Source organism: Aptenodytes patagonicus, chromosome 27 (genome assembly GCF_965638725.1).
Source record: "Aptenodytes patagonicus chromosome 27, bAptPat1.pri.cur, whole genome shotgun sequence".
In the NCBI taxonomy this organism is placed as follows: Eukaryota; Metazoa; Chordata; class Aves; order Sphenisciformes; family Spheniscidae; genus Aptenodytes; species Aptenodytes patagonicus.
The window spans coordinates 729,081-755,784 of NC_134975.1; the positions used below are offsets into that span (position 1 = coordinate 729,081).

Sequence of the window (26,704 nt, forward strand, 5' to 3'; positions counted from 1 at the left end):
CACTCTGCAGCTCGCTCACTGCAGGCACGGTGGTCTCCCCGCTCCAGGAGATGCCTAGCTATTTTTTTTTTTGGGGGGGTTCCGTTCAAGCTTAACGCATTGGGAAAGGGGTTTGGGTGGGGGTTTGTTTTTTTTTGGCTCTCTGTGGCTCGCAGACTCGGAGGCACGGTCCCAGGCGGTGCCGCTTGCTTCAACGAAAGCCTGCAGAGCAAAGGCGGTGTCTGCGGGCAGGGGGATCCTCGCCGGGAGGAGAGGCATCCCTTGCAAAGCGCGTGCCTCCATGGTTAGCTTTCCCCCCCCCCCCCCCTGCAGTATGTGCAGATCGGGCAGGGAGGCGGTGGTCCGCGGTGGTCCGCGGTGGTGCCCTTTCTCGTTCGAGGCACGGGGGTTCTCAATCGTATGATTAAATACAACTTGCTTTGAAGCGCCAGCTCCCAGGAGGATCGAGTGAGCAAGGAATACTGCCGTGTTTGTGTGAGAGGGTAACAGGATCTGTGGAGCCCGAATACCACGACTGGCCTCATCCAACACATGCGACCCCCCCCCCCCCCCCCCCGGGTCTCTTCCAGGTCTGAACTCAGCTTTGCGAGGGCTGGGACCTCAGAAGCCGCTGGGCTTGGGGGTTCCCCCCCCCCCCCCCCGACTTCCCGCTCCCTGCTCTCCCGTTCCTGGGGTGTGCTGCCCTAGCACGGCTGCGTTTGATCTGCCCTGCTGTTTGCTCTACCAGTTGGCAAACTTTCACCCTTCCCTCTCCTTATTTTCCGGGTTTTTTTTTCTTTTTTTTATTTCTGGAGCAGCCAGAGCTGCTGCAAATCGCCTCTCCCCCACATCGGGGGATCTTCTATTTAAGAAGCATCTCTCGAGGATGGGGCGGGCAGCCGCCGTGGTTCGGGTGCTGAGTGGGGGAGAGGGTAGGGAGGGCTCAGACGAGGTTGGGAGAGGTGTCTCCTGCTTTCCCGTTCCACCTAAAAGTGGCTGTGATTTCCCACAACAGGGGAAACAGAATTGTTTAGCCCATTCCTGGAAACCAGCCCCGGTCTGGCCAGACGGAGCCCTGCTACACCCTGCTGGGAAGGGGCGCCAGCCGCCCCGGACCCCCCCCCCCCCCCCCCCAGGGGACCATGGTGCTGCTGGACCCTGACTCTGGGGTCACCAGTGCTCCCCAGTTTGGACCCGCTCAGACCCGCGAAGGGGAAAGGGCCGTTGCTGTTCCTGCACCGGCTCAAACTGGAGGAGGCAGCGGGGTTGGGAATGGCCAGTCTGTAGGAATGGGGTTTTTTTTTTGGTCTGATTGAGTAGTTTGGGCTCTTTGTCCCAGACAACGAAAATTCCTACCGCTGCGGTTGATGTAGCTGGTAGACGCGTATCCTTAAATAAGTCTGCGATGCTTTCGGGGCTGCTTTGCACAACGTCAGGTTGTGAATCGTTGCTCGACGCCTTCCTTTGAAATCCAAGTCCATGAAAGCAACGCGTTGCTGAAACTGTTCTCCTCGTCGAAAAGCTTGTTTTGATGAGCTTTAGCCTGGAAACGCTTTTGGGGCTCCGAATCTCTAAATGAATCGGCGTCGCAGACGTGAAGTGTCAAAATGCAGCAGCTCCTTTACTCCATGCGATGTTACAAGCAATTTAGGGCCTTGCTTGTTCATGATCGGCGATCATGGGCATTAGGAGCCGGTTTAATCTAGAGAGGGGGGGTTCAAACAAGGAGGAAGAGCCCCAGGTCAGGAGGTCTCTACTGAAAAGGCTGCTCAGGAAGCCCAAAAGTCTGATGGAGCCCATGGCAGCCTGTGACTCAATGCCGGAGGATGCTCCACCCTTTCCCGGTGCCTGTTTCTTTCCCGTTCCCGTGCCACGGTGCTTGCGGGTCCTTCACCAGCGTCGAAACTCGCTGCGTTTCGGGCCGGCTCTTGCCTCTTCCGCTGCCTTCGCTCCTCGGGGCAGGGACAGCGGTCTGCGGGCGCTCCTGCGACGCTGCAGCCGAGCACTCCTCTCTGTTATTACTCTTCCAGGCGGCCAACGGCCCCTGCTCCGGGTGGGGTGTGCCGGGCTTGCTTATCCCGGCTGGCAGACGGTCTTGAGACCCGGCTCCGTGTCGGCAAACTCTTGCATCAAGTTGGTCCAGGGAGGATGCTTGGTCCAGTTGGTGCTTGGATGAGGCTCATCGGTTGGGAACAAGGGCAGAGCCTGAGCCAGGCCGATGCCAAACAGCCCCTTTCCATCTTTCCGCGGCCAGCCCAGGCGGCATCGATCGGTACCGGCTTGTGCCGAAAAGCCGCGGTACAGGGAAGGTGCAAAAAGGGAAGCTCTGCCAGCCTGTGTCAGAGTTGCGGCTGGGTGAAAAGTCGCTTTCATTTATTTGTTGAAGAAGGGTTTGAGAAAGGACGCGTCGCTCGCAAAAAAAACCCCCATTTTAAAGCGATCCAGCTGCCGCTAACGCAGTGCTGGTGGGGTCTCCCTCGGCTCGCGGATCCAGGTGGGTTGCCGCAGCGAGCGCTCTGTCTCATTTTTTTTGTGGCTTAAATGACAAAGCGTTGTACCAGCGAAGAGTCAGGTTGGAGGTATTTTTGATGCCGTGCCCGAGCCGTAATCTGGAAATCTGTTTACTTCATTCCTTCCAGTCAGGGGAACGGCGCTTAGAAATATTTTCTGCTTTTACCTGCACATGTAAGGATTTGTTGCCTAACTGCAGTGTGAGATCCTGTAAAGATCCTTGGCTAATGTGGTAGAAGAGCTTGTAAACGGCCAGTATTAGTATCTTTTTTTTTTCCTTCTGCCTCTCCACGCTTGTGAAGCTGCCGAGGGTTTGCACCGTGATGCTCGTCTCCGGCCAGCCCTTGTCCCTGCCGTCCGCCGGCTCCCTTGGCCCCTTTTCCCAGGCCGTTGAACAGGCTTCTCCTGCGCTTTCCCATCCAGGGTTGATGGAATTTGTGCCTGGACTCCAGCCCCCCGGGTCCTGCCTTGCAGCAGGTGAGGGGAAGCGCGCCTGCCGTCCGTAGACCTACCTTGCACGCACCGTTTGCTTGAGGACTCGTCGCCGCGCATTGGGTGCGGGAGGCTGGACGTGTTTTGCAGCCTGCCCGGAGGCTTGCGCGCTCTGTAGCTCCTGTGTGCCCGCCAAAGGCGCCGACACCTTCGGAGTGCGATCGTCCCTCACGTAAAAGAGTTGGGAAGGGTAGTATTGCTGCGTTGATGACCCTGGAAACCCAAACCTGGGTATTTAGGGACCGGCCTGTGCATCCCCCTCTCCTCCTTTCTGGTTTCCCAGTTTCTGGATGCGACGGCGAAGATGCCCGGCGATGCCGGAGGTGCGGGGTCACAGTGCGGCCCCAGGGGCCTGGCGAGAGCCCCGCCGGGCTGAGAGCAGACCTGGTCTTGCTCTGGCAACAATTTTTTTTATTATTTCTTTCTTTTTATTATTTCTTTTTTTTTATTATTTCTTTTTTTTTATTATTTCTTTTTTTTTATTATTTCTTTTTTTTTATTATTTCTTTTTTTTTATTATTTCTTTTTTTTTATTATTTCTTTTTTTTTATTATTTCTTTTTTTTTATTATTTCTTTTTTTTTATTATTTCTTTTTTTTTATTATTTCTTTTTTTTTATTATTTCTTTTTTTTATTATTTCTTTTTTTATTATTTCTTTTTTTATTATTTCTTTTTTTTTATTATTTCTTTTTTTTATTATTTCTTTTTTTTTATTATTTCTTTTTTTTATTATTTCTTTTTTTTATTATTTCTTTTTTTTATTATTTCTTTTTTTATTATTTCTTTTTTTATTATTTCTTTTTTTATTATTTCTTTTTTTATTATTTCTTTTTTTATTATTTCTTTTTTTTTTTATTATTTCTTTTTTTTTTTATTATTTCTTTTTTTTTTTATTATTTCTTTTTTTTTTTTTATTTCTTTTTTTTTTATTATTTCTTTTTTTTTTTTATTATTTCTTTTTTTTTTTATTATTTCTTTTTTTTTTTTTAGCTTTGCTGCCAGGGACGTGGCTGCTCGGATGTCCGCTCCGAACGGCGTTACTGGGGAGCGCTGGTGGCCGTAACCGAGTTCAGCGTGTCCCCGGGCTTGCTCGCTCCCATACCACAAAGCGTTTAGGGAGCCCGTAAGTGCTTAATTCCTCACAAGGAATGAGATTAGCATCCTGTTCCTTAGAGAGGGCTGGGGGGTTTTTTTTTAAGTCTCTGACCTTCTTGAAACTAATATTTGCAGCTCCTTTGGTTGTCACGCAGCTGGACCCTCCTCTGAATGCCTCATGTTGGTTGCAGGCTGGGAGTGTCCGGGCTCTCTCCGGGGTAGGAATTGTCACGCTTACGTGTTGCCTGGCATGGAGGAGCCTCCAGCCCCGGTCTGGGGGCGTTAGCGGAGGCTCCGGGAAGGTTTTACATCTAATCAAATTAATGGAGGAAGGGGTGGCATGAGCTGACTTGCGTCAGGTAATAAATAGCTGCCAGGCTTGCCAGATCTCCTCCTCGCCCAGCTCCCAGGAGGCTGCAGCCGCTCTGGGTCTTGCAAAAAAAGAAAAAAATTGTTCTTCCAACCTAGAAATGGAGGCGAGCGGTGGGAAGAGGCGTCCAGCCGTGCGGCAGCGCGGGGAGCTTCACCTGCTCCATCCATCCACGTGCGACGCGTAGAGCCACCGTCCACGCGTGGGCTGGCGCTGGGCTCGTGCGGGAGCAGCGCTTCGTCTTCCTGGGAGGCTGTCAATCCGCTGTCGAATAAACCTCATGGAAAGCAGCTAAATAACAGGGCTCCCCGGAGCTACAGCAGGAAATTATTTAATTGTCTCCTTAATAGGGAAAGGGGTTGCTTGCAGGCCGCAACGAGATGTTATGAATAGGCTGATTTGTACTGGAAGAAGCTTCTTGAAAGGCAAGCGTGTTGCCGGAGGCTCTGCAGAGGCTCCGTGGAGCATCGCTTTGTTTTGACATGTCAACAGTGGTGTTAACTGAGCGTCAGCCAGGAAAATAGTAAAACCTCCATGTAAACGAATGGGTCTCTCCAAGACTTAGCAGAGCCTTCAGCAGCGAGTCAGAGCGGTGCCAGGGGTGAGGGTTTACTTCGACTTCAGAAACCAGCCTGTTCCTCTCAGGCCATGCGGGTAAAGGGGGTTTTTTTTTTGTTGTTGTTTTGTTTGGCAAATAAATTAACCAAAAAAAGCATTTTGAAAGAGCAGCGAAGCTATTGAGAACGTGACAAATACTTTCACAGTATTGCAACAGTTTTATTTTCTGCATCCTAAAAATGTTTAACGATGTTAGTCTCAAAACTCCAAAGACTTCAAAGCCTCTTTAATGAAATGACACTCTTGACTTCTGGGAACGTTCGGCTGTTCCTTAACTGGATTAGTTTCCCCCCAGATTTCGGCGAAATCTGAACCTCCTGGGGAGCAGCTGGCTGAATGCAAACCCGTACCCTTGCATCCTTGGCCAGGCAAAGCCCTGGTCTTGCTTCTGGGTATTTCTGCCTGGCGGAAAAGGACCTGGGGGTGCTGGTCGACAGCCGGCTGAACATGAGCCGGCAGTGTGCCCAGGCGGCCAAGGAGGCCAAGGGCATCCTGGCCTGTATCAGAAATGGTGTGGCCAGTAGGAGTAGGGAAGTGATCGTGCCCCTGTACTCGGCACTGGTGAGGCCGCACCTCGAATACTGTGTTCAGTTTTGGGCCCCTCACTACAAGAAGGACACTGAGGTGCTGGAGCGTGTCCAGAGAAGGGCAACGAGGCTGGTGAGGGGTCTGGAGAACAAGTCTGATGAGGAGCGGCTGAGGGAACTGGGGTTGTTCAGCCTGGAGAAAAGGAGGCTGAGGGGAGACCCCATCGCTCTCTACAACTCCCTGAAAGGAGGTTGTAGCGAGGTGGGGTCGGTCTCTTCTCCCAAGGAACAAGCGACAGGACGAGAGGAAACGGCCTCAAGTTGTGCCAGGGGAGGTTTAGATTGGACGTGAGGAAAAATGTCTTTACTGAAAGAGTGGTGAAACATTGGACCAGGCTGCCCAGGGAAGTGGTGGAGTCCCCATCCCTGGAGGTATTTAAAAGACGTGTAGATGCGGCGCTTAGGGACATGGTTTAGTGGGTGGTGGCGTTGGGTCGACGGTTGGACTCGATGATCTTAGAGGTCTTTTCCAACCTCAGTGATTCTTACACTGGCCGTTCATGTTAAAATGTATTTCTGGCTTTGCTCATCGGGAAAGTGTGGGGCAGCTGTAGCCCAGCTGACATCCGAGCAGCAGCCCCACGACCAGTCTCCCGCACCAGGGTTTATGCGTTGGCCTCCGGCGCTGGCTCCCGGCTCTGGTTTTGTCTTAGCCGGTGCGTCGTCCCCGGCTCTGGCTATTGCGGGGGCTAGCGGAGTAACGTCCTGTTGGAAGGAGGCATTTCGGTGCCGTGATGCTGGGAGGGAAACCTGCCGCTGCGCAGACGCCGAATGCGAGTGACTAAGGCTTTTTCAGCGGGAGCGATCGTCCTCCGAAGCCTTTTCCCTTCTGCCGAGTCCTGATGAGCTGTGAGTGCGAGTTTTGCAAGTTGGCGAGAGAAAAAGGAAAGTGATAAAGCATGAGAAAACACTTCAAAATACTTCCGACCAGTCTGGGTGGTTCCTGAGGGTACTTAGAAATAAATACAGACTTAAAAGCAAAGGCTCCTCCTTTGGGCTCAGCGTAAAGGAGGAAGAAGAGCAGACGCCGTGCCCATTTCCCTGCACGAGCAGGTAACTTTCCATGCTCTCCTTTATTCCCCGGGAGCCCGGATGACTCTCCTGCATCCCGCACCGGAGGTCCCAGCGCTCGTGCAGCCACCCTACGGTCACCGGGCTGCGGCTTCAACGGCTGTCACCCTAATTTTCAGGACGCCTTGCCCGGTTTCCTTTAAGCTGGCTTACGTTTGGGGAATGGCAAACCCCCTCCAGAGGATGCTCTCCCCTTTGTACAGTTGTTTTGCTTCGAACAGATGTGTTTTAGCTGCCCGGCTGTGCGCTGCTTTCCCTGAGCCCAGCTGTTGGAACTGCTGCTCACGCAAGGCGCTCGGCCAGCGGCGTGCGGCTCTGTCCGCGCTTCACCATCAGCCACCTGCTTTGGGAAGCTGCCGCCTGCCCCTGGTCCACGTCTGCGAGGCTCCAGTTAGTCGGACAGGGCCGGAGGCCAAAGCTGGAGACGTTTTCTGCTTGGGGTGAATGACTCTTCCAGTTGCGGTGATGGGGGCTGTGCGCGTGCAAGGGCTGCGTCGCTGCTCCGTCGCACGCCGGTGGGAGCCGTACGGGCTGGCTGCGTCGCGGGGACGTACCGAGGGGAAGGCATGGCACCACCTCGGGCTGGGTCTTCCTGGCACCGGCGGCCAGCAGAAGTGAGTCACCCCTCTGGGTAAGGCAGGGAGGGGTGCGCAGGGGGAGCCGGCTCTTGCCTCTGCCTTGCCACATCCTCCCGGCTTCCCAGGTACGAGGGATCTATCGCAACCCCGGCTTAAATAACAGCTGCTGGGAGGGAGGCTGGAGCCGAGCTGCCAGCTGCAGCCCTTTGCACAGCAGTCAGCTGGCTTATTTGTGCTCTTCTTCCCCTCTCTGCGTCTCCTGCAGGTGAGCTTTTCCCACGTCTTTAAACCTTGACCCTGGTGGCTTCTGGGCTGCTTCATCATCTGGCAGCATCCCGGCGGAGGGCTCCGGTTGCTAGTTACAATCGTGCAGCCTTCCCCTGCCGGCATCTTGCGGCTGTTCGAGCTTTGCTGCTGTGACAGCTCCGCACAAACCCCCCCAAAAAGATCATCTGAAAGTCGGAATTTCCTGACCTGTGCATGGATTTGGTGCCTTGGGAATGAGGTGACGGGGAAACCTTAGATTTAGCGAAGCACGGCTGCTCAGAGCCAAGCCCGGCGCTTCCCCGGGGCGACAACTGGGTTGCTGCAACTTTGCTATTATAACCAGCTACAAAACTGGTTTGACCTTTCTGGTGCCTGCTCAAAAGAGGTCAGCGCTTCTAACGCAAATTGTTTTGCTTCTTCCAAAAGGTGAAGGCTAAATGTCAGGTTTGATGAATGAGTGACCTTTTCATGGGGGTGGAGGGGAAACTCCTGTGCACGCTCCACCCCGCGCACCGACGTCACTTCCATTATGGGGCTGAGTAACGTTTTCCAAGAAGTCAGAGACGGTAGGTTGAAGCAGCGCCGTCATCCGTGTGGGAATCGCATCTGGCACAGACTTACTACTCTCTAATGAACGTCGGTGACCAAATCACCTCTTGCTTGTTTGAATTGAGAGCTGGAGCGAGCAAGAGGCATGACGAGGGTGGGGGGAGATCCCTCCTAGGTTGACTGGTTGCCATCAGCACCTGCTTTCCCCATCCTGCCTCATGATGCTGGAGGTGTCAGCGTCCCCACGCGTGGTCCTGGGAAGGTGTGGTAGAGCAGGGAGCAGCACAAAGCACTGGAGAAGTATTAAACGGTGCGTCAGGATGTCTGTACGGCAGGGCGAAGGCTTGCTGAGGTCTCCACAAGGGTCTTCACCCAAAAGCAGCCCCGCTGCTTGCTGGAGTGAGATGCCCAACGGAGCAGCTTCCAGTTTGGGCGCTCAGCGGGTGTTTTGCCACGGCCCGGTACGCGGTGGCTGTCGGCACTCCTGGAATCCAGCCCTTCAGGAAGGCGAGCCTGCTCGGGGCTGCCTGCGCCCTACTTCCCCTTGCAGACCTCGAAACCTGGTGGGACGGAGGCGGATGCTCGGCAAGGGTGCTTGGGAGCTGGCCTGAGCAGGTTTCTGCCGAGCACGGGTGAGTCTCGGGCTTATCCCGGATCCAGAAGCTTCACCGTGCGTTGCTTTCCCAGGGGGGAGATCCCCAAGTGCTGCTCTCAGCCCTTCACCTCTGACGTGCCCCTCGGTGTTAGCTGCAGCGCAGCACTCGGCGGGGTGGGGGTGGGAAATAAACCCTCTGGCTGGAGGCACGTTTTGTGAGCTGACCGGCTGTGGGACGTGGTTTGCATCCACAGCTCTCCTTGCTTTGGCCCTACGTTGTGGCACCTTCGTTGTTTAGGGCTGTGAGTTTGTGTTGAACAGTGGGGTGACCCACGGGGACGAGCCAAGCCATCGCCCTGTTGCTAATACAGGTTCGCCAGGCCTCGAGGAGAAGCTCAAGGAAGGCAAAGCACCTTAAGAAAGCCTTTTCCTAGCTCTGTCGCAACACCGTGTTAGGCTGGTGCCAGCGTGGTGCTTCCCATCCATGAGCAAGAGCTGCTGAAAGAACTAAATGGCACGAGAAGGGAGGAGGAAAACTCTTACGGACTCGGCGCTGCAGTGATCCCGTTGCCTTTGAGCCTGCATGCTCTGCTGAATGAGGACCCGGGTTTACAGCAGCCGTTCAGCTCTGCTTTATGCCGTCCCACGCGAGCCGGCGGGTCTCACGCCGCTACACGCTTGACAGGCTGAATAGTGAAATTTAAATTTATAGGAAAATATTACTGAGGTTAAAGGAAGGAGCCGAGCACCTCTCGCCGTCGTCTTTCCTTCCTGTGCCCTTGCTCTCGCCGAGGGGGGCCGCGGTGTTTGCCGATGCGTTCCTCTGGCTCCCTTAGCAACCTGCCGGCACGCGGAGGGTAGCCGGGGCATTGCGATATCTCCTCCCAGATCCGCGGTGAGGAGGTGGTGTGGGAACCAGACGAGTGGTACCCGAGCTGGCAGGCTATTTTGAGATCACCCCACCCCAGGCACTGGTGCTCGCGTCTCGCTAAGGGGCTGGAGCGAGCCGTGACCGGGGTGTGCAGTCAGATGCTCCCCTTTGACTCATCGACCTCGATACGGTCCGAGATAGCTCAAAACTCGTCCCGTCTGTCTCTTTAATTGCAGGTGGCTCCATGTCCCAGCTCCAGAGCTCCTGGGAAATGCACCAGCAGAGCGTGGCGTATCTTCCAAACACAGGTAAACGATAACCCTCTGCGCAGAGGACGTCCTCCTTGGGGTTGTGTCTGTCTTTTTCCTGGGAGCTTTCTCCGAGCAGCGTAGACGACTAGGACTCCTATCTAAAGGTGCTAGGACCGTTGGCTGCGCTAAGTTTCAGGTGAGGTACAGGTGAAGCCAAGACGGGGAGCAAACTCCAAGCTCCTGGGGTTGCTTTGGGAGCTGGCCGTCCCCAGGTACATCCGCTCGCCAGCCGTAGGGCCTTTGAACGTCGCGTGCCAGCTCTGCCGAGCTGCTCTCCCCCGGCAGGGGATCAAGAGGAGTCCAAGCTTTATTCAGATCAAGCAATAGCAGTCTGGTAGACTTACAGCGAGGCGTAAATTGTAGGGTTGTCCTTTTTTTTCTGAACTCGCTTCCGCTCCAGACTCGCGGTCTGGAGTTACTGAGTGACTGATAAAAGAGTATTTTACACAGGACGGTTCCAGCACCAGCTAAAAAGCCTTTCGAAAGCAGACTAGACGCAGCTGGGCAGCAGCTATCTGCAGCGCCTCTCGAGAAAACGTTTAGCTATGCTGAAAACAAACAAAAAAGCTTGTTTGAAGCTCTCGAACCAACTTAAAACTTCTCATCCCGGGACGCGCAGAAGGGGGTAGCTCTGCCCTGTGTATGGGGAGACTGAGGCGCAGGAGCTGCCCGAGAACTCGCGGGGAAAGCTGAGCTACCGACGCAGCCTGACCTACCAAACCGCCGGTGCCGTCTGAAACCGCGGCCTCGGTGCGGTCTTCGCCAAGATTTGGCGCTATGAAAGCTTTTTAACCTTTGTTTTCCCAGTGCTTTTAAACACTCGGTCTTTCTAACAGCAGACAGGCTCCTACCGGGGGGATGTTGTAAGCCGGGGGAAGTCTATTAAAAGCTCCGGTTTAATATTCATTTCGGCGATCTGCGTTAGGAGCACCGTTTTCCCCCCCCCCCTCCCTTGTTTACCTCCCTGTTGAGGATTTTTTTTATTTTTTCTCTTTTAAACAATGCTCACTTGAGTTGCATTTGGGATTTTTTTCTCGCTTACGGGAGCTGGCGTGAGCGTGCCGCTTCCTGTCTGTGCACAAGGGAAATTCTGCGCCGGCGTACGGGCGGCGTGACCTCTTTCCCTGTGGTTTTGCAGCATCGATCTCGGCGGATTCTGGTCCCTTCAAGGCTTTCTGAAAACAAACGCGAAGGAGAGCGCGCGCGCGTGTGTGTGTGGGGAGGGGGGAAACCGACCTTCTGGGTTTGGGGTGGGCTATAGGGGTTCTCTCGCTGATGCGCGGCCAGCGACCGTAAGCGTGCTCTGCGGTGCGTTTAAAGCTGGGGGTATGGGAGGGGGGGGGTGTGTGTCAGTCCTGATTTTACTGGGTACACGAGTAAATGCGTACGCGTTACTAAAAACTAGCCAGAACCTGCTTCTTGGTGGTGTTAGTGCATGGAGGCAGAGGGAACACGGAAGCTTTTCTTGCCAGATTGTGTTGAAGCCAAGGAGAACTCCTTTATTTGCATCTCATTTGCTTTCGGTGTAGCTGTGACAGCTTTACAAAATAAATACCTGGCTTTCTCTGCTCTCCCAGACATGGAGACCGTGGCTGCTAGCACTTCGCTTCCCGACCCAGCCGGCGAGTTCGACAAGAACGTGCCCCGTATCTGCGGCGTCTGCGGGGACAGAGCCACTGGCTTTCACTTCAACGCCATGACCTGCGAAGGCTGCAAGGGCTTCTTCAGGTGAGCGAGGGTCTTCGGGGCGGAGGAATCTGACTCCGCAACCAGCAAGCCTCGAGGAGCAGGCGATCTGATCCTCAGGGTGCTGCCCGGCTGCTGTTCCAGTCACCTGCGTCCCTACAAAGCTGGGCTGCAGACGGCCTTGCCGGAGCTGTGCCCGCGTTGCAGACAGCCGACACGCCGGCAAATCTTGGTAATGGAGAGATCACAAAACCGTTTCCCTTCTCGTGGCTTACCGTGGCACCCCGCTACTGGGAAATAAGTTGTTTTCCCCTTAGCCGGAGATTTCCACCTGTCTGGGAGCCTTGCAGGCCTCCACGTGCTGTATAGGCGGGAGCGTAAGAGCCTCTGGCACACTATGGACGGCACCTGAGAAAAATACACCTGAAAACTAGCGGTCTTTGAGAACTCAACTGGTATGACGGCCGCAAACTTCTTTTCTTTAAAGCAAGCCGCCTCTAATGCCTGCTCTGAAGCTCTGTACGCTTGTGTACGGAGATGCATGGGGTCCTCTGCCCGCCCGCTGGAGCGGGCACCAAGCTCTTCCCAAAATCAGGCAGCCTTTCACTCACAACTCCGGCTCTCGGGGGGGGGTTAAAGTAGCCGTAGGCTGTATCTGCGGCTGTCTTGAGGCTTTTTTTTCCCCACTGTCAGGCGGGGGTCTTGAGTGGCCTCAAGCTGGTCCTCAGCAGGGCAGAAACGTCTCTGAGAGCTGCCGGGGTCTCCGAGAGTTGCAGGTTTTTGTGGATATTTGTTAGCGGTTCGTTTTCACCCCCGCGTCTGTCGAGGCAGTGCTCCCGTACAGGCGGCGCCGAACCGTTCACGTGGGAGTTCAGATCGCTTGCGCCGAGTGAGAGAATGACTAAGCGCTGGTGAAACGAAGCAAGGTGACGACTGGCGTGGGACTGGCTGGGAAAAGCCTCGCTCGAGTATTTTTTTTTGCGCCGTAATGAGAAGGTGGCAGAGGCGGCTGTGGGATCGCAAACACCGGAGCGCGCAGCAGCTTTACTCCTTGAGCTGGGCTGTTACAGCAACCGGCGCTTGAACTTTCACAGCAAAGTCGTAACTCCTCCTCTTGCAGGAATTTCGGGGCTTAGACGGGGGTTTTCACGTACCGCAGCCTTGCAGTCTGTTTTCGAACAGGGCGGCTTCGAAGCCCAGCCAACCTGAGCGACAAGATTTTCCTCAATTACTGCCGCTAAATGAGTAACTCTCCTTTCACGTGCTCTCCTCCGCGCTCTGCCCTGGTGTCCCTGACCTCCGCTGGCCCCGTTGTGGGCCGCGGAGGCAACGGTCTGGCTTTTGACCTCTGAAATAGGCCGGGGCTGCTTGACGAACCCTTCCTGGGCGCGATGTGGCTCTTGCAGAAACGGCGCGAGCCCTGCCGCTGTGTTTCCTCATCTCTGTTGTCACACCGTTGTAATCGTGCAAGGCATACGGCTGTGACAGCGTTTCTGAACAGACATCTTAACGACGTGAAGAGCTCCCATCTTCAGCTAGCCCTTCGTGCCCCGCATAAAGACTTTCTTTTCAATTTAAGGCTCTTTACTACATTTTTGATCTTGCTCTCCAGGCACACTCGCCCCATGCTAGGTCTTGGTGTGTTCCCTCTTGCTTACGCAGGCTTGTTTACGTGCCATTTTTCAATCACTGAATCAATTAGTGCTTGCGGCTGCCACGGTATCTAAGTGCTTTCTGCATTAAAATGTAGCAGCGCTGCCGTGGAAGAGCCTGGACCCCTAAAACTCACCTGGAAAAGCTACGCATCCCTTTGCCAGCACCTTGGGTTTTGTAACCGCCTGTGCTTGCGTGCGCTTGCTGGTTTTCAACTTTCAGCTCGCAGTCCCTGAGCAGGTCTTTGGGGGGGCGGGGGGGGGGATCACTGCGCCGGTATCATAGAATCATTGAGGTTGGAAAAGAGCTCTAAGATCATCGAGTCCAACCGTCGACCCAACACCACCATGCCCACTAAACCATGTCCCTCAGCGCCTCATCTACACGTCTTTTAAATACCTCCAGGGATGGGGACTCCACCACTTCCCTGGGCAGCCTGGTCCAATGTCTCACCACTCTTTCAGTAAAGACATTTTTCCTCACGTCCAATCTAAACCTCCCCTGCCGCAACTTGAGGCCGTTTCCTCTCGTCCTGTCACTTGTTACTTGGGAGAAGAGACCGACCCCCACCTCGCTACAACCTCCTTTCAGGGAGTTGTAGAGAGCGATGAGGTCTCCCCTCAGCCTCCTCTTCTCCAGGCTGAACAACCCCAGTTCCCTCAGCCGCTCCTCATCAGACTTGTTCTCCAGACCCCTCACCAGCCTCGTTGCCCTTCTCTGGACACGCTCCAGCACCTCGACGTCCTTCTTGGAGTGAGGGGCCCAAAACTGAACACAGTATTCGAGGTGCGGCCTCACCAGTGCCGAGTACAGGGGCACGATCACTTCCCTGCTCCTGCTGGCCACACTATTTCTGATACAGGCCAGGATGCCCTTGGCCTCCTTGGCCGCCTGGGCACACTGCCCATCAATTTCTGGTGGCTGATCACACTTACCCGGGAGGTCGGATTCGCAGCCTTGGCTGGAATGGGCTAAAAGAGGGCGAGCGGCTGTGAATATCGAACGGCGGCAGCAGCAAAACCTCGGGAAGGTTTCACAGCTTTTGTGGGGTGTTTTGTTTTTCTTTTTGAGCGCACTCAGGTTGCAGACGTGACTTGGCCTCCTCTGCAGGCTGGACCAGGACCCGTTCTTCTGTACCCGGGGCCCTGCGCACCGTAGCGGAGGGATGCAGCAAAATGCACCCTGAGCCTCGGCTCGCTGGGGTGACAGCAGAACCGCTGGAGGACCTCCTGATGGATCTCACCTGCCTTGGGGACGTACCTGTGTGACGTGCTTCCCCGGCGTGAAGTCCCCCAGGAGGTCCTGGGTTTGACGGCTCTATAAAAGGCATTAGGAATTTACTGGCACCTCTGGGTGCTCAGACGTGCACGTAACCTGCAGCACAAACAGGCGTGAGGCAACCTTTGGCTGGTTGCTTCAAAGTCCACTGTTTACCGATGGTGGCAACGGCAACGGCAGCCTTTTTATTGAGCTCCGCTGTTTGCTCAGGAGCTCTTAAAAAGCAGCTAAGCCCGAGCGATTTATTCTGCTGTGATTTGGCTGAAGCATCCGTGGTTTCTTTGGTTTCTTCTGCAGTCCTAGGTTTTCCCCCCCCCCCGTTGCGACGACACTGGGCGTTAATAGCAGAGCTGCTTGGAAAGGCTCTGGGTATTTCAAAACCTATTAAGTCCCCACCCATCCTGTCTGCATCACCGCATCTCCCACTCCCGTAATCCTCCCCAGTTCTTTGCCGTGTTCTACGCGAAACTTTTAAAATGAATCCATCCCCTCTTCGTCCTTCCCCGGGGGTCTCTCCAGATACTTCGGGGCAAGGTGCAGTTGTCTGGAGGGTTCCTGGGATCAGAATAGGGGGATGGAGCTGGCAGGATTTGGGGGAGAGAAGGCAAACGGCTGCAAAACGGGTGCCGGGTTGCTGCAGCTCTGCTCCTGGCGTTGGCTCGGCTGGCGGCGCACCAAGGGGCTTCCCTGGAAGGCTGTGTAGGTGTCACGGGGGAGAAACAGGGAATTATCCTACCGCAGACGGTTTGTGATGGCTGTGTCAGGTGGTTCTGCTGCAGCCTCGGTGCCAAAATGACTCCTCGTGTGTTAGCCGTGCGGTGGGTGACGGAAAGGACGTGCCAGGAAGGCCACCGCGGGGTTTGGTTATGAGTAGGGCGGCTTTCAGGAAACTGTATTTCAGAGGTTCTGCATAATGCGAGGGTTGCGGGTATCGAGAGCCCATTTTGCTAATAAAAACTCGGAAACTTTGAAGATCGATCCTGTCTGGTAAAGGGGAAGGACCGAGCACGCCGCTAGCACCCGCCACGTGATGCAGGTCTGGTCGGGGCTTCGCCCTCCCTCCGGCGGGGGCCGGCGGGCTGCTATTCACCATCTGGTTTCTATGGAACTTCACATTTCTGAGAACCTAAAAGCCGTTTCATAGAGGCACTGGGCTTCGCTTTCCCCTCGGTGTGCTAGGTAGGGCCGTCGGGCATGTGTCTACCAAGAACGGGGCTCAACTGCTGCAGCCCGGGGGGGGGGGGGGGTTGGTTAATGATCAGGTTTCCCGGCTTGCGGAGCTGGAGTTAGGCAAATCGCAGTCCTCACCGCGGCTGGAGCGGTCACCAGATCTGCTGGGCAAGGTAAAGCCAGATGGGCTCCCGTGCGATGGGCGTCCTGCAAGCACCGGTGAGCGATGGACGTTACCATCCAGCCTGGGCTTCGCAGCGTTGCGTTTCCGTGGGGCAAGTGGTGATGCGGGAGAGCACGCACGGGAACCGCTGTCCCTCTTTCCCCTGCCGCCGCCGCCGGGTACGGCCACCCCGACCTCGGAGCACGTTGTTCTCCGCTCGGCAAACCCGAGCTTCCCCCGCTGCTGGCCGCGGCCGTGTTTACTCTCTCGCCCGCAGGCTGGGTTTGCGCAGGGAGGGATCTCGTTATTTTTAACGTTCAGCAGCCTGCCTGGGACGCAGATCTTAAATGAGCCTTGAAATGGCTAGTTCTGGAGCTTTATAAAAATACGCCGGGGCCAGACGGCGTGAGCTCCTGCTCGTGGGGCGGACGGCCGCTCCTTTGCGCTGCTGGTGGAACTCGGGGCCCCTCGTAGCCGAGAGCCACGGACCCTTGGGGCAGAGAAGCGACTGCTTGTCCCCAGCCACCCTGCCTTCGAATAAACTGCAATTTTCATACCAAACCCATAATGTTGGCTTGCCCTCGCACGCAGGACATCTTTCCCTGCCCGAGGGCCTCGTGTTTCTCTGGCTTGTTTGTGCATTCCCTAGCCTTGCCCCGGGGCTGCGGGGGGGAAAAGATGAGCCGCCTGCCTGCCCCAGATGCTCAAAACCAGAGTCGCTCACCAAAACTGGGAGATTTTGGGGTCTTCAGTTCCGAATCCTGATTTGCCCCCGAGCTGAGCAACGCTTCTCCCCGTTCCTGGGAGAGCAAAGGTCCTGCTGGTCTCGGTGGAAGGGGAAAAGCCAGAGAAAAGTGATAAACTGTGAGCCAGCTGCTGGGTGAAACAGGAATTTCTTAGCGGAAGGCAGGTTATGGAGGGCTCTGCCGTCCGCCTCTCCTGTATTAATTTTCCTAAATGCATTTATTCATCTGCGAGGTGAAGGGAGAGTAAAGCCTCTTTGTTTAAGCCTCTTTGTTTACATCTCCCTTTCTAAAATAGCCTCTAATTGCATGCTACGTGCCGCTCGGGTCTGCAGCCCGAGAACGTATTTTATATTTATACCCTCTAAGAGCAGGCTTGGTGCCGTTCCGGGGCTGGAGGGGCCCCTCGGCCGTCGCCCTCTCAGCCTGCAGTCGCCCGTTTGGCAGGTCCACGTTGCCTGCCTGCGGGGCGCGGGGGTCGTGCATCACCAGCTCAGCTTCGCGGGGGGCTTTTACCGCTAGAAGAGCGACTCTTTCTAGCGGGAGACTCTTCCTGCCGGCGCTGAAATACAGCGTTAACCCGGTGGCGGATTTCTCGCCCGTTGCACCTGAATTGCATCGCAGCTCTGCTTCTCTTGCTGCCGTTTACCTCTGAACGTCCTCGCTTTGACTTTCCAGCCTGGAGGCGTCCTGGGCTTGGTTTAACCCCCCCCTTCCAAAAATCACGTCTTCGTTTAAAGCGAGCGGCACCTTTAGAAATGCTCGCAAATCCAGCCGTGAGCTTCGCTCGCCGATGGCAGACCGTTGAGTAACTTTCTCCGAAGCAGAGCCCTAGCATCTCCCAGCGGGAGAGGAGAAACTGCCCTTAACGGGCCAGCTCAGCTCTGCTGGTAACGTGTCATTAGTGGCCGTCGCGCAGGACGGCCCCGCGGAAAGGCGAGTTTTCGCTGGGAGCTCCGGCTTTGACCCTTTGTACTTGGAAGATTTACAGTCCCGATTGCAGCAGCGGATTAACGTGGCACGGTGTGGTTTTGGTGGAAGGAGAGGGTTATTATGTTAAGTGTTGTTTCTCTTGTACCCTGCAGTGAGACTTCTTTCTCCCGCGCGCACAAACATGCGCTCCAGCCAGTTATTCTAGCAAAGCCAGGCTTTAAAGGCTGGTAAATGTTTAATAACGCAGGCTGCTTTGGTACATACCGGCCTCCGCTCTGGTTTCTTTCGCTGCCGGTGGGGGTTTCTCTACAATCCTCCCACCCTTCTTTTTGGCCTTCAAAATACCTGTTCAAAACCAGAAAGCTGCTTAACCTATGCTTGAACCCCCGGGCTGCGTCCTTGTAAGAAGTTGTCTTTTTTTTTTTTTTCCTCCTGTGCTGTCCGGCAATGCCCGAACCTCTAAGATCAAACCCGTAAGATGCACCCAACCGGCTGCAGCCGCTCCAACTTGGTCTTCTCGAGCGACCAGCTGAGCGGAACAGAGTCAAGTCAGAGACGTCTCCAGCATCCTCTCAGCAATCCCTCTCCGGCAGTTTGCTGTCCGGAGAGCTGGATTTGCGCCCCTCCTCCCGACGTTCGGAGCAGCCCCTTGCACAGGCAGACGGGCGTTGATTTTTGACCCAAGGCATTTACTGATTTATTTTCTCCCGTTCCCCTCCAGGAGAAGCATGAAGAGGAAAGCGATGTTCACCTGCCCGTTCAATAGCGACTGCAAAATCACCAAGGACAACCGGCGGCACTGCCAGGCGTGTCGGCTGAAGCGCTGCGTGGACATCGGCATGATGAAAGAGTGTGAGTATGAGGACACGCATCCCGCCGGGAACGGCCCGGCTTCGTGCTGCCGTGTCCTCGTCCTTCTCAATTAACGTGCGGCGCAGAAGGCAGGCACGCGAGCGTAAACACCCGAGAGCCCTACAAGGATTCGAAGAGGATGCAAAGGGCAGGGGCCGCGGTGGGTAATGATTGAGAGGAGCTGGTTTAATGATTGAGGCCGTTCCTGTGGTGGTTAGCCATCTGGGGACTTGCTTTTATCGGAGCCAGGTCACCTTAGCTGGCTCTTGGGGGGGGGGGGGGGGGGGGGGGCATCAGTTTAGTGAGAGCGTCCGGGGCTGTTTCTGATTAACTCCCGGTCACGTTGACTGAACTTACTCCCGTCCCGCCCAGCGCAAAGCCGTCGTCCTCTCCAGTGCGTTTTTGCGTGCCCCTCGCCGCAGCCGAACAGGGGGAGTCGAACGAGCTTCCCCGCAGCGACGGTCGTTTCCGTTAGCGTGGAACTGGCTTGCGTTTTGCTCTGCGACACCCCTTGGGCTTCTTTTTTTTTGGGGGGGGGGGGGCCTTATTCTTGCGACGTGGGTCTGTCCATCCAGCCACACGCGCAGCAGAGACTTAAGTAAATAGCAGAGGGGAGTAAAGTAGTTTTTAACTCGATCCAAGCACGCCAGCGTTGGCCCAATATTTATTTTCTTCAACGATATTTATAGATGAGCAGCTCTTTAAAAATAAAATCTGCTTGACGCGCTTCCTCCTACGTGCGCGCGCTGTCCGCGTCCTAAGTCTTCAGGAGAAGGCTGCTGCTCGTGTGGCGTCCAAACCGAAATAGCAGCCTCCTGCTGGGAGGCGTTGCAAACAGCATGTCACGTCGACTGACTGACGGACCCGACGACTTGGAAAATGGAAGTGGCGCCCGTTTCCTGACGCGGTGAGCAGCGAGCAAGCGGCGTCCGACGTCGCCGGCTGCCACCAAAGCACCTGGGTCCTCCAGGAAACCAGAACTTGTAGGTGTTTGCAGGAAAAAAGCGGCCTAAATTTCCAATAGTCCCAAAGATCGAGCAGATCCCCGATGAAGAGAAGATCCCTGGGCCCTTTTTTTTTTTTTTTAAAAACTAGCGGCTGCGTCCCATAAAGAGGGAGAAAAAGGGCCATATAATATACCGTACGTACCCATGTTTTGGGTGAGTACGAGGACGTGCGAGCCCGTGGTAGCCGGTCGGTGCCGTCCATTTGGCGCAGCCGTTGCTAACGAGGGAAACGTGTTGATTTGCACCGGTTAATTACCCAGGAAAGGCCGGAAAATTCAGCGGCAGAGACGCACGGGGTGTTTGCACCCTGGCTGGGGCCGGGTCCCGGGGATGCGTGTGCTCTCCGCAGGAGTTCACTCGTAAGGGACCCCGTTAGCGAACCGTCGCTGGATTAACAAAACCGAACCTAAGGAGACTAAAAATAGCCTCCCCGCGGACTTTGCTGCTGGTTAAATGAAGGAGAACGAGGTGTGCTGCGGTTATTTTTAGGTCGAATCTTGATCTTGAAGCTCTTGAGGGGGGGGGGGGGTTTGGGTCTTCCCCGGGCTGTCGTTGAAGGCGGTGAGGATTGTCGCAGGCGAGGCTGGGTCAGTCTGACCCCGCTGCCGATGGGATCCGAGTCCGAAGCAGAAATGAGGGAGTGAGATGGGGATAAAGAGGAGGAGGAGGAGGGCAGACCCCGGCAGACCTCGTGCCTGTGTTAATCTGGGGTTTGGCGCAGGCAGACCCTTCTCCGTCCCTGGAGCGCGGGGTGGTTGGACGGCCTGGATGACTTTAGACACCATCTCCAGCCCAAACCACGCAGGGCTGAGACCTGCGGCAGCGCCGAGGGTCCCTTTCCCCGACGCGCGATCCCGGTTTGGGTGCAGCCAAACCTGTGGACCAGACGCTGCGGCGATGGGCTGGAGGAGCCAGCGCTTTGTCGGGGAGGCGCGGCAAGGAAGGGATCGCGTGCCTTCAAACTCATACACAGCAAAAAGCCCTGAGCTACCGGCGCTCCCCGGGGAGTTGGGGACAGCGTCGGGGCGGCCACCGTCCCCTGAGGAGGGGCCAGGGAGGGGAGGAGGTGGAAGCTGGAGGGCAGCCGAGGTTACGGCCGTAAGGCTGGAGCAGGATTTTTTAGCCCCGCCGCAACGCCTGGGTTCATCCCAAGCTGTCCGCAGCCGACGTTAGCAAATATTTGTGGTTTTCTTCCTGTCTTATCCGCGCGGGGTAAAGCGCAGGGCAAGCTTGCGGGGCTGCGCCGGCGGGTGATCGGCGGAGGAGAAAATCCACCTCGCAGCCCGAGCCGGGGCATTTGGGAAGGCTCCTTTCGCCGCTCTCGGGAGCGGTTTCCCTTCGGATGGCTCCGAGGAGGGCAGGTCTCCAGCCTAGGGACGCCTCGGCTGCCCTCTCCGCTTGCCACTGGTTTTTTCCTAGGATGATGCTTGGCGTGAATGCCCTTTTAAAGCGGGGCGAAGGGTCCATTGCTGGACTATCCTGCCTGCTTTGGCACTGGTTTGGGTGGAAAAATCCTTCTGCCCTGCAAAATGGCCTTTCGCCAACTGCCCGGAGCTCAGGAAGGGACGCTCGTCCCTCGGGGCCGTGATGGCCAAAGCACGGGGCATCAGATGGACCCGGGGCTCCGCAGCCACCCCGTAACCTTTGGGTGATTCACCTCTCTCAGTGTCGCTGCCCCTTCTCCCCCAACCTTTAACAGCTCTCCGGTGTTTGCAGCGTACGCGCGTGGGGACGGGGGACGGCTCCTCTCTCCTGCACGGTCTACAAGTCGTTGCCGCAAAGCAGGAAGATAAATTACGCATGTAATTTATCCCCCCTGGAGGGACCCACGGGCTCCGAGGGGCTGCAGGAGTCTCGCGGCATTGCATTTATTCTCTCCCCGCCACCTTATTTGCTGCTGGGGCATTTTTTTTTTTTTTTTTTGTGTGTGTGTGCTCGTCGTGGTGCCAGTCAGCTGGGAATCAGTGAATTTCCTTGGGAGGGTCCCCAGCCCTGTCCTGGGGCAGTTTGTCCCTCTGCAGCCGTGTCCTCGGACATCGCTGAAGGCGGTTGCAGCTAATTCCCCTCCCCGGTGCCGCAGCAAGGTCTGTAGCTTGCCTGGGGTCAGCAGCCCATGGATCTCCTCTCCCCTTTTCCAAGGAAAAGGCTTGCCGGGATCTTGTTGTAGTCACGAGCAGCTGATGCTCAGCATCCTCACCACGAGGCTCGATTTATGATCTCAGTGCTGAAAATCCCCCAAAGGGGAGGAGGGAAAAAAAAAAAACCAACGACAAACCACCAAACCATCATCTCGGAGCCAGGGAGAGGAGCAGAAATTGGAAGGAGATTGTGCGGAGAGAGGGGAATTTCCCGAATCGCTCAGGAGAGGAGCGGAGCAGGCAGCGGCGAGGGCGGCGGTAGCCGACAGGGTTACGGTTGTTTAGGGTGGGCCTGCGGGACGAGGGTGAGCAAGGAGGGAGGTGGCGTTTCCAGCTCTCCTCCGCTTCCCCGAATGGGCGGTGATAGTCAAAGCGAAGAGAAAAAAAAGAAAAAAAAAAAAATCCCCGCTGCTCCAAACGTGGAATGTGTTATTCCCCGGCCCGGGAGCCTCTTGCACGGTGACGTTGTGCAATGCTGGCCTCCGGGACTCGCGCTGACCCGGAGACCGGCCGAGAGGCGAAACGGGAGCACGAGAGGGGAGGGAAGAGTCGTGGCCGTCCGGGAAAACGTCACTTGGGCGGCAGCTGGAGTTCGCAGGCTGGCCGGGAAGCGTCTCCGCTCCCCGCAGGCTCGAAGCACGCGCTATAAACATCCAGCGTCCTCCGTAGTTAGAGCAGGCTTGGAAGCCGGCAGGGGCTGAGCATCTGGAAAGCCCTCTCCGAAACCTGTGCAAGCATCGCTTCCGTTAGCCGTGTCTCGGCTGCGTCGGAGGGATGCGACCTCCTTGGCAGGGGGAGAGCGGTAGCCGGGGGCCCCGCAGCTGCTGTCGCTGCTCCGATTTTGCTCCGGCGCAGGTCTGGGACCTGTGATTTAAATCGCTGCTGCTCGCCCGTTGCTGCGAGCTTTCCTCCTCTCTGGTTTCCATGCGCACCCATGTGCTGCAGGAGACGCGTGCCGTCCAGCCAGCCCGTAGCGTCCCACTTACCCCCCCCCCCCCCCTCCCCGGCTCCCACCATCGCGATGTTTGCGTTCCTGTCGCGCAACGTGGTTTTTCTGGCCGCGCCGCCCCTCGCCCCAGCCCTGTCGCCGCTGGCTGTGCTGCCGATAACGCCTGGAGGGTGTTATGCTCCATCTTCCGATGACAAAGGCGTCTTGGGGGGGGGGGGGGGGTGTCGCAGCTGGGGTTTGGGGCAGGTCAGCGGGGCTGAAAGGTGCGGTTTTGGGAGAAGCAGCAGGGATGAATTAGGCTTCGCTCCCCAGCTTTAAGGGGTGCACGGCAGGTGCCGCTGGGAAGGCTGCATCCCGGGTATTTGGAGAACAAGTCTTCTGAGGAGCGGCTGAGGGAACTGGGGTTGTTCAGCCTGGAGAAGAGGAGGCTGAGGGGAGACCTCATCGCTCTCTACAACCACCTGAAAGGAGGTTGTAGCGAGGTGGGGGTCGGTCTCTTCTCCCAAGGAACAAGCGATAGGACGAGGGGAAACGGCCTCAAGTTGTGCCAGGGGAGGTTTAGATTGGACGTGAGGAAAAATGTCTTTACTGAAAGAGTGGTGAAACATTGGAACAGGCTGCCCAGGGAAGTGGTGGAGTCCCCATCCCTGGAGGTATTTAAAAGACGAGTAGATGAGGCGCTGAGGGACATGGTTTAGTGGGCATGGGGGTGTTGGGTCGACGGTTGGACTCGATGATCTTAGAGGTCTTTTCCAACCTCAGTGATTCTATGATTCTATTTACTGCGCGAGCCGGTGCAGAGCGATCCTGGGCATCCTTGGCAGTTAAGTGAGGTTGCAACGCCCTGCGGGGCTGCGCGGGGGATGATTCCCGATCTCGATACATGTGCCTTGTCCCTACAGCGTATTAAACTGCTCCTTTTGCTTCTTGACCCTCATCTGGCCGTGAATCACCCCCAAGCTGTTGCTGCGAGGGGTGTTTCTGCGGCCCCCTCGCCAACCAGGGGACGCCAGCTCGGCTTCTGACCGCCGCCTCTGTCCCAGCGAGACCCAAATGCCACCCCACCGTGACGGCCGTGCCAGGCAGGCTGTCCCAGGGTGGGGGAACAACCCCGGGGCTTTCTGCACCCCCCGGGGCTGGACGGTGTCCCCGGTTCCAGCTGGGGCAGGCAGAAGCACCCACCATTCAAGCTTCAACGAAACGCCCGAGCGACACCCGGTGAACACGTTTCATGCCTGAAGTTCCCTGAACTTCAATTTTGCTTTATATTTGGCTGCTCTTTCCTTGCCTGACGGAGCGAGTCTGCTTTTGCGCTGCTCCACACCGCCCTCCGGCACTTCCAAGCCCCCGGTTTTGGCCGGGGTTTGCAGGGTTGTATCCTTGCCCGGCCGACTGCGTCCTCGTGCGCTCGGTAACCTCAGCGCTACCCTCGGCGTTGGCCGTGGTTTTTCCTGCCGCCCTTGTGGTGCCTCGCAAAGAGGGCCAGCGTCTGTCTGGAAGCAATGGGCAGATCTTATCTCAGCCTCCGCGTGGACTTCGGGTCAGGGCAGCCCGCAAACGCTCGGCCGCCTCGCCGGTCGTGCCAGGAGTCTGTGGCTGGACGCCTCCGGCTCAGCATTCGGGAGGAGATCGGATCCGGGGCGCGAGCCAGGATCTCGAGTGGAAGGTGCGGGTGTCGCTTCCCGATCCCGTATTCCCCCTCGAGGCAGGCAGGGACGTGGTGGGGCAGCATCCATCCTTCTGTGAGTACAAAGTAAATGAGTCAAATCCTCTTCCCCGGGACTTTATAAAGCAGGCAAGTGACTGCGCTGACATCCCTCGTCCGTGTTACCACCCGTCCTACCGAAAAGCCCTTCCTCCAGCGCAGCCAAGCGAAGCGCGTTTCGGGTTTGCTGCTCCCCGGCGTCACCGGGAACGATTTCACCAGAAACGCCGGGGGTGGTTCTCAATCTGCAATGCCAACGCCGGGCTGTGTCTCGGCTTGCACAAGTGCCGCTGTGTCACGGCACGGGCGTTCACAACACCAGGCAAGCTGGAAGTGAACCGCAGCTCCCCTTTATTTGAGTTTTATAAACACCTGCGGGGTTTCCTTTGGGTTTTAGTCTCCTGTGGGCTCCAGCAAGTCCTATCAGAGCACCGGTCCGTATTGGGACCGGTGCTGTTTAATGTCTTCATCAATGACATAGACAGTGGGGTCGAGGGCACCCTCAGCCAGTTTGCAGATGACACCCAGCTGAGTGGTGCGGTCGACACGCCAGAGGGACGGGATGCCATCCAGAGGGACCTGGACAAGCTCCAGAAGTGGGCCCGTGTGAACCTCATGGGGTTCAACAAGGCCAAGTGCAAGGTCCTGCACCTGGGTCGGGGTGACCCCCGGTCTCAATACGGGCTGGGGGACGAAGGGATGGAGAGCAGCCCTGCCGAGAAGGACTTGGGGGTGCTGGGGGGTGAAAAGCTGGACGTGAGCCGGCAACGTGCGCTCGCAGCCCAGAAGGCCAATTGTATCCTGGGCTGCATCACCAGCAGCGAGGCCAGCAGGGCGAGGGAGGGGATTCTGCCCCTCTCCTCTGCTCTGGTGAGACCCCCCCCGGAGCACTGCGTCCAGCTCTGGGGTCCTCAGCACGAGAGAGACACGGACCTCTTGGAGCAGGTCCAGAGGAGGGTCATGAAAATGATCAGGGGGATGGAACCCCTCTGCTATGGAGAAAGGCTGAGAGAGTTGGGGTTGTTCAGCCTGGAGAGGAGAAGGCTGCGGGGAGACCTTCCTGCAGCCGTTCAATATATAAAGGGGGCTGATAAGAAAGAGGGACAGACCTTTTATCAGGGCCTGCAGCGACAGGACCAGGGGTAATGGTTTTACACTAAAAGAGGGGAGATTTAGACTAGATTTAAGGAAGAAATGTTTTACGCTGAGGGTGGTGAGACACTGGCCCAGGTCGCCCAGAGAGGTGGTGGATGCCCCATCCCTGGAAACATTCCAGGTCAGGTTGGACGGGGCTCGGAGCAACCTGCTCGAGTTGAAGATGTCCCTGCCCAGGGCAGGGGGGTTGGACTAGATGAGCTTTAGAGGTCCCTTCCAACCCAAACCATTCGATGATATTAAACACCAAACCCGGGACCTGCTGCCGGCCAGAGCCGCGGCCCGTTTCTATCGACGTCGCTGGCAGTTTGGCAATGGACTCACAGCAACGTGCAGCCCACGTGCTCTGCCGAGCTTCAGTGCGGCCGGCAGCCCCGGGACGTACAGGGAAACTGGATGTTTTGTTGCATAGAGCCTGTATAGGGAAATCTGGATGCCTCGGGGGATCGTACCAGGGAGCGCAAACCTTGCCAGCGTTTGTTCCCCCGTGGAAGTGATGCTTTGGGAAACGCTCTCGCTTTTCAGCTCCTACCAGACTGAGAAATGCTGCCGCCTCGCTGTTTCAAATCTGTTTGAGGGGCTGGATTTCCTAAAGGTGGGTGGGAAATCCCGAGGAGATTTCCCTTTGCAGTCTTGCCCCAACACAGAAACATCCTTTTCTTTCCAATCCACTCCGCGGATGCTTCCTCATTTTGGATCGATTCACTTGCAGGATCTGAGATTTGCTTGGTGTAGACACCTGCAATAATCCCTTCCGAAGCCCCGATCCTCGGGACAGACCGTGCCGGCAAAGACCGTGAACACCGTGGCCCCAGTCCAAGCACTCGGCTCTTTGCTCCGTCCTCGTTCCCAGCCCCACGTGGCTTTTTTTCCCCCGCAGATGCTGCCTCGTCTATGAACGGTTTCCCTTCTCGCGTGCGGCGCCCAGATGGATCCGATGCTTTTGTAATAATAACCGGGGCTGGGAGATGGGGAAACTCGGTCGCGCTGTCCCCTGCGGAGCTGCCCATAACGTACCAATCGTGGGAGCGACCTTTCAGCCCGAGCCGGTCGTTCCCGTGCCTCCGAGATCTTCAAGTCCCCTCCGAGATTGTGCAAGTTTGAAACCGTATCGGAAAAACGCCCTCGGCTAAAAGTGGCAGAAGGGAGCGGGGACTGCAAACAGTTCCTTGCCTCGAGCCCCGCGACCGTGGCTCTCCCTGCCCTTCGCCAACCTCTCGTCCCAAATTCCGCCTCGACTCGCCCAGCGTCAAGTCGCTCTGCAACCCAAGGCAGGCAGAAAGCCGCCCCCCCCTCAGATAACGTGCTTGGCGGGGGTTTTGCTAATGACTGGTTCACGGGTTAATAACATCTCGAGGAATGGGCTTTGCTATTTTT

The 26,704-nt window shown here is 56.3% G+C and overlaps 1 protein-coding gene across 9 annotated transcripts in view; it reads left to right on the plus strand.

Moving 5' to 3' along the window:
- VDR (vitamin D receptor) overlaps window positions 1-26,704 on the plus strand; it is a 44,414-nt gene that overhangs the window by 12,983 nt on the left and 4,727 nt on the right. For 7 of the 9 annotated variants that reach the window (XM_076360401.1, XM_076360408.1, XM_076360405.1 and 4 more), the window contains 3 exons: window positions 9,821-9,892; window positions 11,473-11,623; window positions 18,243-18,373. In XM_076360401.1, coding sequence (XP_076216516.1) covers window positions 9,829-9,892; window positions 11,473-11,623; window positions 18,243-18,373 — 346 coding nt within the window. In that variant the 5' untranslated portion in view covers window positions 9,821-9,828. The remainder of the gene's footprint in view (window positions 1-9,820; window positions 9,893-11,472; window positions 11,624-18,242; window positions 18,374-26,704) is intronic. The other 2 variants (XM_076360409.1, XM_076360410.1) reach the window with 2 other exon arrangements.